This window comes from Trachinotus anak, unplaced genomic scaffold (assembly GCF_046630095.1).
Source record: "Trachinotus anak isolate AG129_WGS33_773 ecotype Australia unplaced genomic scaffold, CSIRO_AGI_Tana_v1 ptg000003l, whole genome shotgun sequence".
Lineage (NCBI taxonomy): Eukaryota > Metazoa > Chordata > Actinopteri > Carangiformes > Carangidae > Trachinotus > Trachinotus anak.
The window spans coordinates 17901402-17919918 of NW_027273854.1; the positions used below are offsets into that span (position 1 = coordinate 17901402).

General features: G+C 41.2%; 2 protein-coding genes across 2 annotated transcripts; both read left to right on the plus strand.

Moving 5' to 3' along the window:
• Window positions 1-211: 211 nt before the first annotated feature.
• On the plus strand, window positions 212-8371 carry il2rb (interleukin 2 receptor, beta). Its single transcript, XM_071474246.1, has 10 exons — window positions 212-560; window positions 1642-1736; window positions 1854-2004; window positions 2123-2189; window positions 2390-2483; window positions 2638-2783; window positions 3024-3201; window positions 3373-3475; window positions 3563-3641; window positions 5636-8371. The coding sequence occupies exons 2-10, from the start codon at window positions 1655-1657 to the stop codon at window positions 6404-6406; spliced, it is 1671 nt and encodes a 556-aa protein (XP_071330347.1). The 5' UTR covers window positions 212-560; window positions 1642-1654; the 3' UTR covers window positions 6407-8371.
• Window positions 8372-13337: 4966 nt separating this feature from the next.
• Window positions 13338-18131, plus strand: c1qtnf6a (C1q and TNF related 6a). The gene is made up of 3 exons (XM_071474247.1): window positions 13338-13557; window positions 16084-16288; window positions 17025-18131. Exons 2-3 carry the CDS (start codon window positions 16093-16095, stop codon window positions 17573-17575), a joined length of 747 nt encoding a protein of 248 aa, XP_071330348.1. The 5' UTR covers window positions 13338-13557; window positions 16084-16092; the 3' UTR covers window positions 17576-18131.
• The last annotated feature ends 386 nt before the right edge of the window (window positions 18132-18517 follow it).

Here is an 18517-nt window from a genome sequence, read left to right on the forward strand (position 1 = left end):
TTGAAACAGGATGTGGTGTTGCTTTGTATTTCTTGTTTTCAGTATAATTATCGTGTTAAAAGCTGTGACGGGGTCCAGGTAGCTGCTACTGGTGGTGAGCAAGGAGGGCGGTGCTCTGCTCGATGACTGAAAAGCCCCCCCCTCACGCCCCACCCCACCCTACCCCTGCCCTCCCCCCAGCCCATCTCTCTCTGCCTCTCTCTCTGTCTCTGTCACTCACAGCTTCAACAGGCTTCCTGTAAGCCCCAGACACGGGCTGTGGTTACAAGTGGAAAATGTCACTGGGCACTTAAAAGAAGGGTGCGGGGTGAGAGTGAGGAGACAGAGGGATGAGTGTGAGTGACAGAAAGAGAAAGAGAGAGCGCAAGAGAGAGAGAGAGAAAGAGAGAGAGCGAGAGATTGCTTAAGAGAGTGAAATAGTGATGTGTGAGTAGAAAGAAAGGGGGACAGAAAGAGACAGAAGAAAAGAAATCTTCTAAATTCGTCTGACCAGAGGAGGAGATGACAATGTGTTTCTTCTCAGGGACCCCCTGCTACCTTTACTGACCAAGACTGAGGAGGTAGAGTATCACTTCTCTTTCTTTCTTTCTTTCTTTCTTTCTTTCTTTTAACTAATCCTGTTTAAAAATAATACCACAAGAATATGTTATTATTATTATTATCATATAATGTATATATTATATATAATGTGGCAATATTCTTGTAACAGCTTGACTCTATATATTAATGTATTTGAATGTGTGCACATTTAGCATAGCTTTTTTTTTTACAGTGTCTTTTGGCTGTTCAGTTGTCAGGTGTTATGTAGGTTTCCTGATCGGCCGTTGTTATTAGGAACAAGTGGTTTTGTTTTCCACCATGAATTATTTTATAACATGCACAACAGTTACTGTGACACATCTGCACCTTTCACAGTCCCTTGCAGTCCTACTCAGTTCAGGCTCTAAGCGGAAAAAAAAAACACAGCAATGACTCATGACTCAAACTGGGGACAAAATATGTGACTTAATGGGAAAATGTTTCTTCTTTGGGTTATACCGTCATGAATAATTGTAATCTGTATCTACAGAAGGACTTGGTATGTCACTTTTCAACAGACATGTGTGACCACTTGTGTTTTCACAGACTGTAACACATGAAGTCAGCCACAATAAACTTATAAAATATTATCAGTATGGCCAACAGGAAGCTCTGACTGTAACAGTCAGTATATTCTCTGTCGTGCACCAGCACAGGTGTCCGTGTTTTCAGTCGAGTTTCACTTGTAACTGCTGCCTTCTCGAGATGAGTGTTCTGCTCAGTGTGGATCTAGCATTGCTTTCTCGCTCTCAGTAGTGTACAGCTCTACGCTGATGATGGTTGGTTAATATACTTTCAGAAACCAGTTCAGAAACTTCATTTCAGAAAGAAAATTCATATGGGGTAGAAACATGGCCGGTTGTGATGAGTCTGAAAAAAGCTTTTGATTTTGATACATTTTCCCCAGTTTTACTTGGACATGCTTTGGATGCTGCTTTTGGATTAAATGTGGATACAACAAATGTGTTAAATTTCTTGTTTTAAGTTCCACTCAAATGTTTGAACATTTTTCTGCTGAATATGTGAATGTACTAAACACTATACATGTATGTCTGTTCACAGTCATATTGCAGTCATGGCCATGGAGATACTGTGGCCCTTATTCATCCTGGTTCTGTTTTCGGCCCAGGCAGCACACTCCTCCAGAGGGTCACAGGGTAAGAATTACACTTTAACCATGCGAGAGAAACTTGCAGAGAGCGTGTACAGAGATCACAAGAGACTCCATCCTTATCTCTTTCTGTCTGTCTGTTGTTATGTCTCTGGCACTCAAGGACTGTCCTGTGTGAATGACTTTGTCAACAAAGTCAACTGTACATGGAACAGCACGCCAGTGGCCCCTGGTGTGGACTGTTGGATCCAAGGTGTCAAGAAAACCTTGATTTGGAAAACTGAGATCAACAGAAGAACTACCAAACTAATTGTGTACGATATTACAGATGTTGTATTTATTATTGCCAGTGTACCATGCATTTGCTCCATTTTCTTGGAAATTCCATGAAGAGAAAATAAACTTGTTTAATCTGGGTCATTTTTTAATTAGCCAAAGCTGCAAGCTGAAACAACAGGGAGACTCTCCTCCAGGCTGCAGTTTAGTCTTTGAAAATGAAGTAAGTCACCAATATACTGTATATAATATTCATAAGAACATGTAAACAGGTCAAGAGTTTCTTATCAACATGTCTTAACCTTTTGAATCACTGTTTGACTTTTTAAATTTTTTGTTCAACCTACATAGATAAATGAAATTGCCTTACACATACAATCTCTGTCATCACTGTTTAACGGCTTATATAATGGGTCCGTCTAGGTATTCGACTTTTTTGAAACCATGCCCAACATCAGCGTGAAGTGTAATGGCACATTGTTGGAGAGCCTCACAAACTATATGCCACGGAGACACAGTGAGTAGCTGTTACGTCCTGTGTTGTCCTTTCAGTTGCTCCTGAAAAGTCAAATCTGGTAATGAAAGACTTTTGACACTTAATAATGCGCTTTTTGTCTTTGCGTGTATGTGTCCGTGTGGATTTCTGCGTGTGCATGTGTGTGTGTTTACAGTAAAAATGAATCCTCCAGGTGTTCCTAATGTCAGCAGCGATGCTAACGAGACCTTGATATCATGGAGTCCAGGCAGTCCTCTCTCTAGCTACATTGAAACCTTTGACTTCCAAGTTCAGATTAAACTAAAGAAAGAGACATGGAAGGTAAGTGGATACGCACATGCATGCATAGGCATTTTATAATAATACAACAAAATATTGGACGAATTAAAATTGACCTGACGATGGTTCTAGATGAAGCTGCAGGGGATCAACAAAGCCAAAAAATGTAATCCATGCAGTAGTTGAAATATTTCAGTCTGTACCAAAGTGATGGAGCAACCAACAAAATAATTTGTTAACATCCTAATTGTGAAATTATGCCAAATTTTCATTTGTTAACAGGAGGCCCATACTTTGCCTTCACAAGAACAATATCTAAGAATACCTGCTGAGCAGCTAAGGGGGCACCGCCAGGTTAGGGTGAGAGTCAAGTCCACTGACAACAGCCACTGGAGCAACTGGAGTCCGACAACCTCTTGGATGGGAGAGACAGATGTGGCGAAAACATCACAGGATCGAGGTAACAACAAGAAAAACACCGGATGGACCAGATGGAAGATGTAGTCATCTAGTCTGGTTCAAAGTCTTCACCGAGCATAGGCATGAAAAACAGCATGTGGTGTTGCCTCCTTGTAGCGGTCTGGGGAAATACCTACATTTTACACATTTCGATGTCATCTCTCTGTTTCAGATTGGCCTCTGGATCACACATCGCTGGTGGTGCAGGGAGTGATGCTGAGTGTGGGTCTCTTTGTTGTAATGCTGGTCTTGTGCATGAGTTGCCTGTGCAGGCGGTGAGTATACTGTGGGTTTGTGTGTTTCTGTGTGTGTGTATTTGCATGCATTACGTCTAATATAATTGCTCCCTCGTGCCTTTTCAGGCGTCTCAAGGTGAAGCCAGTACCAAACCCTTCCAAATACTTCCCCACTCTGCACTCTGTCCACGCAGGAAATCTAAAGGTAAAGATAAACGTTCTCACCAAACATTAAGCTTTTACCTCTGCAGTATATCTTACCACAAGGAACATTTAACACATGGTTTAGAAACTGCAGCTGTTACCACAAAATTTCATGAACTATTTATACACACAGGTAACACAACTGTGTGGTCTTACTGTGGCTTGCAACATTAAAAAGGGATGAAATGTTCACTTAAATTTTCATTATTATTTGAATTTCTTGATGTATTCTGTCGCTCTGTTATAGTCCATCAATGCAAGTCATTCGTGTTCAATCAATATTCAGTTAAAGTGAGTAGCAGCAACACTAACTAATTCGTGTTCTTGTACAGCAGAAACTGTTCAACTTTTGTCACTGATCGTGTCGTCTGATGAAATTGTTAACAGCACTACAGCTAGATATCACAGCATGTTGTTTCTGCAAACCTGCGTCAAAATTAAACAAAATGTGTTGTTTGTCTCGGCCCTCTAGAACAATGCTTAGAAGTGTTTTCTGATCTGACCCCCCTATCAGCAGGACATCATATTGGTCTGTGCCTTCCAAAACTGCTGAAAAATGAGATGAGGTTTATGATGTGACAACGTTATGGTCAAGGTTTGGTTAGGTTTAGTGGTCATGTGGTACTTTAAGGCACTTGCAGAAATTACTGACGATGTTGTTTGTCGGTGGGTCAATACGGGAATTTTTTGGTTTCTGATAGCAACCATGACGACCCTCTCCCAAGAGTAGTACCCCAGGGTTCAATGCTGGGACCAATTTTATTCTTTATAGATTCATTCTTGTCTATGTGGTAATTCTACAAACCTATCCTTCATTATAAAAACCAGATCTGTCGAAGTCTTATTACCTGCACTCACAAATTTAGTCTTGTCTTAGTACTGTGTCCCATAACTCCAATTTTAAGACTTAGGGTCAGTTTATTAGTCTTGAGGAGCACTACGAGTATATGACAACACTTATATAATGTCTTCTGTAGGTCTAGACAAGGTTTGTCCTGAGAAAATGACCCTGATGATGCCATTAGGGTTATTTCAGCTTGGGCTTGTACATTACTGATTTATAATAGAAAGCCTGTTATGTGAAAGGTAGGAATGTAGGTAGAGGTGGCTGTTGGGCAGCCTGATGGTGGAGTGGTTAGGACACGTACCATATAAGCTGATGTTTTTAGCACACAAGTGCCGGCTCGATTCCCAACCGGGCCGACTCTTTCCTGCGTGTCATTCCCCCTCTCCCTCTGCCGCTTTCCTGTTACTCTCTACTTTCCTGTCAATAAAGGCAAACAATGCCCCCCCAAAAAAATATATAAAAAAAAAAAAAAAAGATGCGGTCGTTCCGCTTTTCGGGCCGCCCGAGTTTTAGAGCTTAACCCACACAAGAGAATGAAGGTTAAAATACCTCAGTCTCTGCTGCTTCAATTTTGACCATGCTTTTTTTTTTTTTTTTTTAAATCTGTCTTGTGTGAGTACCCCAGTATTTCTGTCAAAAACCTGTTTTTTGATCCCAACCTTATGTTTAAATATTGAAGTGAGCAAGGTCATGCAAATGTTTTAAACACCTTATTGAAGCATTTAAGAAACATTGCTCGGGTCTAATCACGTTTGAGCTTTACAGACACTGAAACTATCAAGAATCTACTGCTATTATCTACTAATGAGTGAAGTCAGCCACTGAATTACACCCTGGCCTGTTTTCAGTTTGCAGCTCTGGTTCAGGTAAATAAGAAATCAAGTAGCATCACTCTCTGCTCATCACTGATTACCAGGAAAAAGGAAAGAGTTGCAGCCACAGTTTGTCCCAGATTAGAGAAATCATTTTTTAAACCACAAAAGGACGTGTGTTTGGTGTGGTCCGTCTGTTGCTTGTATTAGAGGCATCACTGACAGATAAACACACATATATTATCTGGCTATCTTGACCTGCAAGGTACTTCTTCAAGGTACTACTATCATTTCAGGTGTATTATCTAGTTTATATGTCTTTTTCTTTTTTCCTAGAAATGGCTGAATCCTCTGTCAGTTTCTGACACATTCTTCACAGCTCAGCCACGCGACCACATCTCCCCGGTGGAGGTGTGTCAGAGCTGGGATGTGGTCCCTTCCAGCTCTCCCTCCTCCAGCTCCACCAGCGCTCTGCTTCACTTCAGGAGCTACCCCATTTCTGGCTCAGACACTAGCGGGGTTGCTGATAATTCCTCCTCTTCATCCTGCTTCTCTAACATGGGCTATTTCATGTCCAGCGCCTCCAGCAGCTTAGCTCAAACTGACCCCTGTCCTGCCTACTTCACGTATCAGGATGATTTCCACAATCTGCACAACAACCACAACCTTCACCTCTCCCTCTGCCCTTCCTTCACCACTTCTCGGGCCTATGAGAGCTTGATGAGGGAGCCGCAGAGCCCAGACTCTGGTTTTGGCATTGGACAGGAAGATGAAGAGGACAAGAATGATGCAAAGGTCATGGATGTGGAAGAGGTTTCAGATGACCATCAGAGTTCACCCCTTCTTATCCTCTCTCTGCACCTTCCTTCCTGGGTGTGCCCTCCCTCCTCTGCTCCACCCCCTCCTCATCCTCCCAGTCTAACTCAGAGTTGCTCTGAAAGCCAAGAGATGGAGGATGAACCCGAGGCAGCTGCTTGTGGAAGCTATGCGGCCTGGCCTGTGGCTGGTTCCATGTGCAGGTCTTCCTCAATGCCCGTTGAGCCCTGTAAAACAGGCTATCTCACCCTCAAAGAACTGCAGACCACATTCAGCAATAAATCCATCTGAAAGCGTGCAAGAAACCCTGTGCAAACGTTTTTTAATTTAATCTGTGTTTACAGCACAAGTAACCTGACAGATTGATGTGTATTTTTGTCTGATTTGGAGCATATATGGAGGGCTTTTGTGCAGTTTTGCCTAAGGAGAATACAGTAATTGCATTTTAACAAATTCTATCATGTTTATACTTTAAACCTGCATTGATTATTTTTGGTCACTTGAGGGCAGCAGAGCAAGCTAACGACTGACATAATATGACCACCGTTCACTACCCTTTTAGCTCTGTTTAGGTCTCACTAACTCCTGAGGGAAATACCTGGCTCTTTAGCTGCTAAATTATCCACTAAGTTCACAAGGTAGTCGCTAACTTGGACATGTAGCGTTTAGTGGGTTTAGCAGAGTTTTGTCGCTGAAAACAGCTGCCTGCTGCTGCTGGAAACAAGGTTGATAAGAGCCGTGAGCGTGAACCAAAACAGTAATGTTGTGAGCCAGAAAAACGAAACAAAGAGCTAAAAGAGGCTAAAAAAAAAAAAAAAAAAAACTACGTAGAGCTGAGGGGAATTGCAGAGTTGGGTGATAATGATTCCAGTCGAACGATACATTTCACATTACATATAATCCTTTGATTAATTGTTTCTGTAGAAACTTTTATTCTTAATATTACTTTTTATAATGATACATCATCCTAATCATATAATGTAGCTTGCTAGAGAGTGCTTCTCCAACAATCTGACAAAACTCGACAGCATTTAGCACTGTCACCAACAATAGATACAACCAGCGAAGGTGTCATATTGGCTCTGGGTCATTTGCTGTAATTATTGCCGCAATAAGTCAAATCAGAATTTCATTCACGTTTAATTTACAGGAAATGTGTCATGATGAGATGAGATTAGATATACATGTACAACATTAATGAAAAATCTGACACAGCACGGTTAAAGAACAATCTCACATTTAATAAATACAATGGAAAGGTATGGAGCTAAATCTGTGAAGAGTCAGAATCAACCAGTTCAGTATGCTGCTTATAGACACATACTGACATTATTTAGCTGATACATATTCTATGCAGAGTGGTGTACAGTGTAATATCTCATTATTGAATGAGTACAGTTGTATGTGACTTCTAACAAGTATTTTAAATGATCCATTCTTTAGTTTCAGTTTGGCTTTAGTGTTGAAATACATATGAAATAACTTTGCAAAGCAACGCATTACTTTAAACAAAAGGCTACCCTCAGTTATTGATGATACTGTCTTAAGAAAATGCAAAAATTGAGTTTTTGTTTGCTTTTTATGCCTATGACTTATATCTTACAAACACAAGTTGTGGCAGCTTTTTAAAACTACAAATAAAAAATAAAAATAAAAAAAATCTTCATTCCTGCAGGCAGATCTAGGATTTTGAAAGCAGTGAGGCCAGACTCAGAAGTGCTTTGACTATATAAATAGTAATAAATTACTTTTAATAGAGAACATGTAAGCATTACTTTAGAGTCCACTCATGAGAAGACATTATATTATATGACATCTGTTATTGCTTGTGCTCTCGCTGATGTTTTAAGGGTGAGAAACTCTATAGTAACAGTTAAGCATTAAATTAATTGATTTTATTCACACTGATTTACTGTCAAAGGGAAGGCAGCTGGTTTGCCATTGATGTTTTTGTAAGTCATTTTTCATATGTTTGAATGTCATGAATGTATCAAATCACCACCTTTAATCATCATCTATCATTGTTTCAGAGGCAGATCCACTCCACAATAACACCTGGTAAACTTTGCTGTCTATAATAAAAGATTGTTAGCAGATTTTAGAACAATGTTTATTAGACTGCTTTTTTCATATAAATCAATGAGGTCAGTAATAAATGTTGTTAATCTTGCTACTCCACGCCAGCAGTATATTTCCGTTGCACTCAGTGACATCTGTGCAGAGACCAAACAAAATAAAAGCTCTGGTAGAAATGGGTCACCCTTTGACTTCCTGTGTTGTGTGGAATGAGGGCTGAGGGGTGGGCATGTGAGCCGACGTGAGGAGAAGTGTGAGAGACACCCTCAGTTCTCTCGCTCCGTGTGTGTGTGGGTGTGTGTGTGTGTGTGTGTGTGTTGCGTTGCGTGTGTGTGTTGTTTTCAGTGTTTACATGTCCTGTCAGGTGGTCCTGGTGATGTGTGTGTGTGTGTGTGTGTGTGTGTGAGAGAGAGAGTGAGCATGTGTATTAGAGTGTGGTTTGACATTTAACTCTGACACAGCCAGCGACATCCGTTCACCTCACAGAGAATTTAGCCATGTCAGTAAGAAACCACACAAGACGTTGCTTTTCATCGGTGTTTCTACAATCTTCTCTTTCCATTTCAAAACAGCTTAACAAATTAAACTTGATATCTAAATGATGTCAAGCTGTTTCACTGAATTACACACAAAAGTAGTAACAGTTGATATAAAGAGAACATTTTTATTCATCTGTTTAGTGTCAAAACCTGTTGTTGGCCCATTTTGCTGCCCCAAATTGAAAAATGATGCAATCTCAGAAGAATTTTCATCTGTCTAAATGTAAAATACCGAAACACTACACATTCTGCGCACAAATGTAGATGTACTTGTACACACTGAGTCTTCACAAGAAAATAAAATAATCACAAAATAATCACTGATTTGGCACGGATGTAATAGTGGATGCAATTTTCCTAAAGGTCAGAAAATCCAGTTCAGCAATCAAACTCAGGACAATGGGTTATTTTGATCCATGAGTTAGAAACAAGCACCCAAAGTTTAACCTTTAAAACTGTCACAAATATGTTGTTAGTTGTAGTAAATGATTTTCATCAAAACTGCAAAGGATACACATATTACTGACAATCAATACCAAATATTGGCAAGACTGAGAGTACATAGAGAACAGTTTACAACCATGCCATATTGTAGTTTGAATAAATGACCCAACAGTAATATTTAAAAAAAACAGCACTAACTCTAGGTCCAAATGGTGACCAAATGTTTAATGTTTTCTACCACAGAATTCTGGGTAAAATTAACCCACTGTTGCATCTGTGCCATCAGCTTTGAATCACTTATTTCTTGTGTGAATAACTGTTGACATGTTTGGTTCATAGCAGAGCAGATTGAAGTATCTCTGATGTGCTATGCTCAGTCCACCACTAGGTGACTCTTTCTCCTCTTCTTCTTCTTCTTCTTCCTCCTCCTCTGGGATCTGTTTGGTGTCACATTGCAACCAATTTTACAGTCATTCCCTATGCTCTATTTTTCAAGTGTCACTCACCGAGGAAGCGTTGGACCAGCCAGCCTTAGGATATGTAGAGAAGGAGAGAGAGAGAGGGAGAGAGAGAGAGAGAGAGAGAGAGAGAGAGAGAGAGAGAGAGAGAGAGAGAGAGAGAAATACTCTGTAAATTTAGTTGAAAACCCACAGAGTTTGTTTTGGATCTAACCCACAATGAAATGGGAGGATGAGGTCAGGCTGACCGTGGGGAATAGAAACAGATACCACTGCTATCAGAAGAAGGAGACACCAGATCAGTCACAACCACCACAGGAGCCAAATAATCATTAGAGCCAATGTCAGAAAGTGGTTGTACCAAAACAAGAGGAACAGATCCATGAGCTCGTTTTGAAGTCTGAAGTTATTTCGTCTTTACTATTTCGTCTTTACTCCAATTGATGTGGAATCGATTGGACAATGGACAGAAGACTAGAGCTGTTGTTCTTTTGCTTTTTCTACATAAAGATGTGTAGGTGCAAACTTAACTTGTTTCATAATGACTCTTGAACTTTCTGTTTCGGTTAAAGCAATAGATCAACATTTTGAGAAATACGCTTATTCACTTCCTTGAAGAGAGTTGATCAATACCAATCTTGAGTCAGTATGGTAAATATAAAGCTGGGACATGCAAAAGTTAACTTAGATTAAAGAAACAGCGAGATCAGCTCTGTCCAAAGGTAACAAAATACACCCGCCAGTTCATTATTCTATGGGGGTTAAGTGACAGACGATGTCTTAGCAAGCAAGTTATTTCTCCCTGCAAAGAAAAAATCTGACGTATGATCCCTGCCAAACAACAAAATGATATCTTTGTGTTCATTATTGATCATTCATTATCTTTAATTATCTTTGGACAGAGACAAGGTAGCTGTTTGCCCCTGTTTCTAGTCTTCATGCTAAACTACCAAAAAAAATGAACATATTCCCTGAAATGTCTGACTGTTTTTAAACAGGAATTACAGCATTAGACTACTGCTTGAAAAATGGCTTCCTGCCATAATTTAAAAAAACAAACAGAAATCCATTCATTTCTACTGAATTTAAATCTGACACTGAACTCAGAAACTCATTGTACGAAAAGTATAGCTGTTTCATGATGGAGTTTCAAAACGCAACAGAATTCAACAACTCTGAGAGATTTTTAGGTGATAAAACAAAATGTGGCATATTCTTGTGAGCATTAAGTTTGTCAACGATCTCGTGAACCAGCTGTCCACGTCCTTTGTTTCTCCTGAGCTAAACCACAAGAACGCTTTGAAGTCTAAAATCTCAACTCACCTCTGGTATCCAAATTTGAATCCAATTCCCCATAATTATGTCAGCCACTAACAATATGTTTTGGGGAAAAAAATGCGGGTGGTATTGTGGGAGGCAAAAAAAAAGGGGGGGGGGGGGGGGGGGGGGGGGGGGGAATCTGCCTGGGGCCCCAAAAGTCTCCAGTCAGTTTTATGAGCTGTAAGAATGAGCAGCCATACAGTGATCAAGAGTCAACTCATCCAGGTGCAAGAGAAAAGGATTCACCTGGGTTCAGAGAAAGAGAGGGAGGAGGGATGATATGTTGTCAGAGAGATGCTGCTGCTGCTGCTGCTGCTGGAGCTCATAAAGTTCATACCAAACAGAGAGATAAATGAGACGCCTGATTTAAGAGTGCAGTCTTAAATACCACCTGCTAGATTACCGGAGGAGGATTAGTAGACAGAGAGGGATGACAGAGTTATGAGCCGCACTGGGAAATGAGAGTCTGATTCCTAAAGACAGCAGATAGTGAATGTTTAAAGGAAGACGGCATTAACTGCATCCTGTGGTTTCAGTTGCGTCTTGTAATAGTTTGCATTGGCCAACAAAAACAGAGGAATGTTCTTCTTATGTAATGGCACAACAGTCTATGAAACCTTACCCCTCGGGACCCAAAGGCGGTAATGTTCAACAGCTGTGCTCATGCTACACGTGTGCACAAATCCTGCCTCAGCCTCCACTTGTTCTCTGACTGTGGCAACATGGGTCATAAAATAGTTGGACTTGTCTCACACGTGATGATGAGGTCTTTTTTTTTTTTATTGTTACGAAGTGGTTAGAGTAGGTTTTGTGCAGAGATTAAAAAGATATGAAATAAGAAAAGAGCTTTCTCCAATCATTGCTTTTTATTGTGATATGCTGGATTGTTTGACCTCTTCAGACCCCCAAAAACTTTAAAAATGAATCAGTCACTCCTCAGTTGCACTGCTAACAGCTCATGCACATGCAAGCTGTGATACAAGTCTGTGGGCTGCTTTCTCGCTAAGAGTTTCATGAGAAGAGTGACAGGCTACCGCTCTCATGTCTGTCTGGTAAAGATGAAGCTCCGGTCCACAGCCGCGTAGCTTAGCATAAAGAGTGGACACACCTTTAAACGCCTCTGAAGCTCACTAATTAACACATTATACTGTCGTTGTTCACTTCGAACAAAACCTAAAGAGTAAAAACAATGAGTTGCTTTAACCAGTTTTATGCTAAGCTTATATAACGTGCCGGAAGTAGCCTTATATTTAACAGAGTAGTATGAGAATGGTATCTGTCTTCTGATCAATTCTCAAACTATTCCTTTATTGGGTAACAAACCAGCAGACTAAAACCGTGCCTTAAAAGATAACTAATAAGAGCTATTTGTAAGTATTGCTATTGCTACATAGCCAGCGTTAGCTTTAGCACCTGTTGCCAAGCACTTCAGCCATCATTGTGATCACAAGGGGTTATGATACGCCCTGTGGGCAGCGCTACTTCTTCAGCACAGCCTGGACAGTACAGTGACTCGGTATCAGAAAGTGACAAGAGGAGCCGGGGCTAACTGGTTAGCGTGCTACCTTAGAAGAAAAGAGGTGAAAGAGACAAAAGTTAACACTGGTGTTGGTTTCAACCTCCTGAGGCAGCTGTTGATGAGTACAGGAACATGCAAGTTTGATGCTGAACCCGCAGCGCTTCTTCTGGTCTGGTAAGTAAATAGCTGTTAATGATAACATTGACTATGTAGCAATTGCAAAACTTTTGCCCCATTTGTCAATTTTGTGCAGACACACAATAAGATTTTTGTGGTTAAAAAAAAAAAAAGTATTTTTGAGAATGTATAATGTATGATGTATGATGTCTAATTAAATATGTTCATCACATTTTATCTTTTCAGTAGCACGCAGCACTGATATTAAAATGATGATTTGGGAACATGTGGATTACTTCAGTGTCCATGTGAGAAACACACCTGCTGCCCACCTGCAACACACACCCTCCACGGTCCTCTGTCTTCTTCTTCTTCCTGTCATTCACTGCCATTTCTGTCCATCATTTTCTCAGTTTAGCCAACTACTCCGTCCTATAATGTGACTCTGTCTGTCTTGCATTTTCTCTGTCATCCCCCTCTCCTCAAAAACCAACCTAAGGCAGAACATAAGATTGACCGAGATCTGGAATATAAGATCCCCCCTCCCCCATTCCCCAATGTATTCTGCATCTCCTGCATTTGTCTCTCTCTCTCTCTCTCTCTCTCTCTCTCTCTCCTTGCAGCTGCAGCAGACGGGGGGTATGGAGGAATTCAGCACAGCGGAAATACAGACCCAGGGGCAAATGAACAGGACTTTCCATGACTTTATAAATAAGTCTGTCCCGGTATTTCAGAATTGCACATATCCTTCTATCCATCTTTTACACGCCCAGATTTTATTGTCAAATTAGTGGACAGACACTTGTTGCCAGAGTCTGCATAAAACTAGGAGGGATTTATAGGCAACATCTTACAACTCACTCACACAGAGACAGAGAGAGGGAGAGGGGGCTGCTAACTCAGGACTGCCTCTCTCCTCCGTCCTGTGTCTCCTCAGCGGACTGTTGCGACTGCAGAGACGTGAACGAGGTGAGACTCACTCAGACACAAACTTCTGTCAGCGCTGGGTGCGTTTATTTACCGGGGAACGACTTTGAGCCTGCACCGGGCTGCACACCCGGCTGCACTAGACCACAAACACAGGAGCATGCTTGTTTAATCTAATGCATGGAAATCTGCCAAACGTACATTGCTTATATTGTTTTATTGCTGCATGTCATGTGATTTCCCTGCTCACACTGATTAAACTTGCTCATTTAAGCCCACTCGTAAAATTTCAATTTAAAACAAGTGAAACTGTATAAACATGCACACAGATGGTTCGAGACAGTAGTTCATCAATGCATGGAAATTCAGAATTGTGTATCTGATGTACAAGTTTCCAGCTCAAATAGGGGTTTCCACAAAAAACAGTTATGTAATATCCCTGGTCAGTGTATGAGCCACATCAAACACACTGAATGACCATCTGTGCTTCAGTCTGGAAATCTGTACAGAACCTTAACACAAGCAGAAGATTTCCACTGCAAGATAAATGGCAGTAGAGTAGAGAAAACACTATTAGGACCAACAATAACATTTTTAATTAATATGCACTGTGCAGCTGCAAAAGTGCTGTGTGGGCTTACAGATGAATACAGAGATTTCATTTGAGTAAAAGATCAATTCAAACAGCAAACAATTCTTAAACTGGGAAAGCAAATGGCATGAGACAATGACCCCAAACCTCTCTTACACATGAGCCAAACACGCAGACTGAAGGAGACACAAAATGACTGCAAACAATGCATCCATGTCGTCTCTGCTCAGTTTGTGTCTCCTTGCACAAATATTAAGAGTCACTTCAAACAAACAATACAGCAACTGGTGCCACTGGTTTAATGTCCTCTGTTTCTATGCTCCTACCAAACACAGTCAGTGAAAAGCACATACTGGAGCTGCGTTGCCAAGAAACACAGTCAGCCCCAAACTTTTTTCTTCTCTTCATCATGGGAAAACTTTAATCACGAATGTTTTTATCTCTGTGTGTGTGTGTGTGAGTGTTTTTGTGTGTGGTCTTTTATTTAGCGTCTTTATCCTGTACCCTGTTACGGATCCAGCTGTCCTATGTAAACACAGCAGCACACACTGTTCCTGTTACAGTACACAGAGACTGGCTGATCACTGGAGTCTGGCAGACAGCCATAATTTTTCCACAGAAACATTCTTGGGGTTGGATCTCTTGTCTGAAAAAAGCCACTCCACTGACTTTCTTTGGGTTAAATACACCATTGTGAGAAATCAACCTTCCAAAGCTATGAACTGGATGAACTACAGGCTGTCTGCAGGGTCATTTTTCTGGTAATTTAGGATCCATGTAGCCCTGCCTTCGCCCATTCTTATGATATTTTCTTTACTTTTGGGATTTAGAAGAAAAGCCCATTACTGAGTCTTTGAGCACCACTTGAGCCAGCTCTGTGCACATTTATGAATGTATGGAAATCTTCCATAGCATTTCGTTTACAGAACCAGTGGAACACTTCTCTCAATGCAATCCTCGTTCAGTATTTTCACTGGCTCACGGTTGCAGATTCTTCTTTCTCTTTTCCACTGCTCTGGGAATTATATTGAGAACACAAAATGGCCTTATTTTCTGAGCAGCTGCGAAACAAATCATATTCCAGTTGTTACATAAAAGCCAGTTGCACCAGTGGTGACACCATTCAATAATGGCGTCATGTGCCTTCACTACTGGTGCAACTGGCTTTCTCACTTTGATTCGAGTAATGATATTACGACTGGTTATTAAATGTTGTGGAACGCGCTAACTGAATGCCAATTAGCATTCAGTAACCTGGGAGATGCACATAGATCCACTGCTAGATCCTGTAAATCCAGCATTACTCTGACTTCATGGATGTAAGCTGTGGGGACGAGCCTGCCATTGGGCACCTCCAGGTGGCATTCTCCTCCCTTTCTGCTTCCCCTGACTGTTACCTTTTTCAAAATCCCCTTCACTATAGGAAACAGTAACAACTTCCGAGCTAACTTCCCTGCACACTGAGAATGGCAAGTTTTGATGAGGATTTGGATTGTGCAATCACATTGTCAAAGTACATCTTTGCTGTTTTTTGAGGCGTTCTCTTTACGGAGAATTGGTGATTTTAATGACAGTGCTCACCTCCACATGTGCAAATATTCCACAAAGACAAGTTCCCCTCCGATGCTATTTTGCAGGAGCACTGTCGCTGCATCCTGTGCCCAGAGACGATTGTGATTGGTTTAAAGAAATGCAAACAAGCCAGAGCATTTTTGTTTTTACTTGTACCCAAATGATAATAACTGTAGCCAGACCAATGTCCAGTGCTGACACAGTACTGAAAAAATAGCTCAGCTATGCAAGACTACTGTAGCACTAACCCAGATCAACTTCCAGTTGGTCAAGTGAAATAAATTCCCAAGTCACCAGGATCCAGATCCACCTGCAGAGATGCTCACAAACTCAAAGCTAAACCATCTTAAACTCTAACTGGCTCTTACAACTATCTGATGGTTTGCTCTGCTCTTACTCTATAGGCCACAGCCATGCTGGGTGTCCTGCTCATTCTGTCCCTCTCATCCCTGGTGGCCCTGGTGCCTCCCCCGCGTGCTCCTCCTGCCCTCTGCAAGCACTGCTGTGACGACCTAGAGCCAGCAGAGGGCAGCGGAGCCCAGCCACCCACAGGAGGATTCAGCCATGTGCCAGAAGTCCGCACCTACATCAACATGACCATCCTCAAAGGTACTCGAAGGATGACTCTTAGTTGTCTCGTGCTGCTTTAGACATTCATACATACTGGTTCTAGAAGGTTTCAAGCACATTACAGCAAAAATATTCAGGTTTACTTTCCTCCAAGGTAAAGCATAAGGGATGGTAAACTCTAGTGACTTTACTCTTAGCACACAGACTGGTACCTGCTTATTAACTTTTTCATCGTTCAAACAGATGAAGCACCTTTGGCTGACCTAAGGCTGCTGCTGTCTGAGGTCTCCTTCTACCTGACACTGAACTTACTCATTGTTAGGGAAAACATATTGTAGGCTTAAAAAAGGGGGAGTTTCCAAACCATGGGATTTACTTCTTGAAATAGAAAAAAACCTATTCAGGAGTCTTGTTTGTCAAACTCAAAGAATTTCTTTATGTGGCCGTAAGCCAAAAGGGTTCAGCTCCTTCTCTAGACATGAAGTGGTCAGGGTCGTTGGACACTGGAGATAAAGACAACACCACACCAGGTCCAGTTTCTTAGTGTCTTTACAGTTTATATAGTTTAAAGAAGTCCCAGTCTTTGTACCAACAGTTGACCTCAAAAACATCTGTTATCTTGAATTGAACTGAACCAAGGAGAAAATGTAGCTTTGGTGGCTAAGTGGTCAAGCATCAACTTCTTTTCACCTTTTTTTCTTTCTGTCTCCTGTAAGTTTATCGTATCTGTCTCTCTAGCATTATAAAGAAGTATGACTAATATTCCTCTGTGTAGGTGACAAAGGAGATCGTGGTGACAGAGGGACACCAGGTAAAGCTGGACACGAAGGCCCTCCAGGATCCGTGGGACCCACTGGCCCAAAAGGCTCTAAGGGCCAGGCAGGTCCTCCAGGAGATCCCTGCAAAGTCCAGTACTCTTCCTTCTCCGTTGGCCGTCGCAAATCCCTCCACAGCCTGGAGTCCTACCAGGCGCTGGTGTTTGACACGGTCTTCGTCAATCTTGACGGCCACTTCGACATGTTCAGCGGGAAGTTCCTCTGCCACATCCCGGGGATCTACTTCTTCAATGTTAACATTCACACGTGGAACTTCAAGGAGACATATCTACACATCATGCGGAATGACAAAGAGCAGGCCATCGTGTATGCCCAGCCCAGCGACCGCTCCATCATGCAGAGTCAGAGTCTGATGCTGGACCTGAAGCTGAACGATGAGGTGTGGGTCCGACTGTACAAGAGGGAGCGGGAGAACGCAATTTACAGTGATGATGTAGATGTCTATATCACTTTCAATGGGTACCTCATCAAAGCGAGCGTGGAGGAATAGTGAATATGAGAGGGAAAACAAGCTGAGGATGTGACTGTTGGGCTCAGTAATATGGAGAGCAAACAAACCTCTTCCTTTCATTTTTAGATAAAAAGATGTCCAACATGCTCCACCAGGGTGCAGAATCACAGCTGTTATAGGAGAAGCAGCGATACCTGTTTATGAAGTAAACTGAATACACTCACCACCCTATTGGAAAAGTGTCAGAATTTGCCGATTCATTCTCTATGTATCTCTGATTGAATGTCATAACAACAAAAGAGGAGTCTTGCATTCCTCATTACAGAGTAACAAGATCATTGATTTTAAAAGGACATCATTTGTCTTGCATAATTTGTAATTTGTTTCTTTCAGTGACAGAAAATGAAAATTGAATGAAAAAGGTGGCTGATATTTAGTATTGTCTCTCTATGATGAAGAAACTAAACAAAGAATTATGTAGCATATGGTAAGAAAAAGTATACTATATACACTTTACTATATATGTGGTGCTAACACATGGTGCTATTTGAATTTTTGTTGTGTATGAATTAAAATGGCTTGAGTTTTGAGTCTATTTGAGTTTTGTTTCTACCGAAAGCATAATGTGACAGGCATAAAGCAGTTAAAGGCCATCTGACGAGTCAAAAGTATAACTGGTAACTATCGTCAATCTGAGGGTCAAAACAAAACATGTCACACAACATGAGAACATTTCTCAAAACACGACAACATTTCATACTGGATAAGGATAATACTTTTTGTATGTGATTGGGCAAATCCCAAGTCAGTTGAGGGTTTATTCAATGGATGTGATGAGTTGGGTTGGTGCTAGATTGGATGCTCAAACTCTACGCCAATGTGATTGATTGTTTCACTGTCAGGCATCTTTTGTTTGCTTATCAGATCATACATGGTTGGAAATGTTAATTTGGAAATTGATAAACTGATTGGTTACAAGTA

Excerpts from the sequence above, each read along its gene's own strand:
- il2rb (XM_071474246.1), top strand. The coding sequence starts at position 1,655 with ATGGCCATGGAGATACTGTGGCCCTTATTCATCCTGGTTCTGTTTTCG. Across the intron at positions 2,784-3,023 it reads TAAAGAAAGAGACATGGAAG|GAGGCCCATACTTTGCCTTC; the intron begins GTAAGTGGATAC and ends ATTTGTTAACAG. Across the intron at positions 3,476-3,562 it reads ATGAGTTGCCTGTGCAGGCG|GCGTCTCAAGGTGAAGCCAG; the intron begins GTGAGTATACTG and ends GTGCCTTTTCAG.
- c1qtnf6a (XM_071474247.1), top strand. The coding sequence starts at position 16,093 with ATGCTGGGTGTCCTGCTCATTCTGTCCCTCTCATCCCTGGTGGCCCTG. Across the intron at positions 16,289-17,024 it reads CAACATGACCATCCTCAAAG|GTGACAAAGGAGATCGTGGT; the intron begins GTACTCGAAGGA and ends TCCTCTGTGTAG.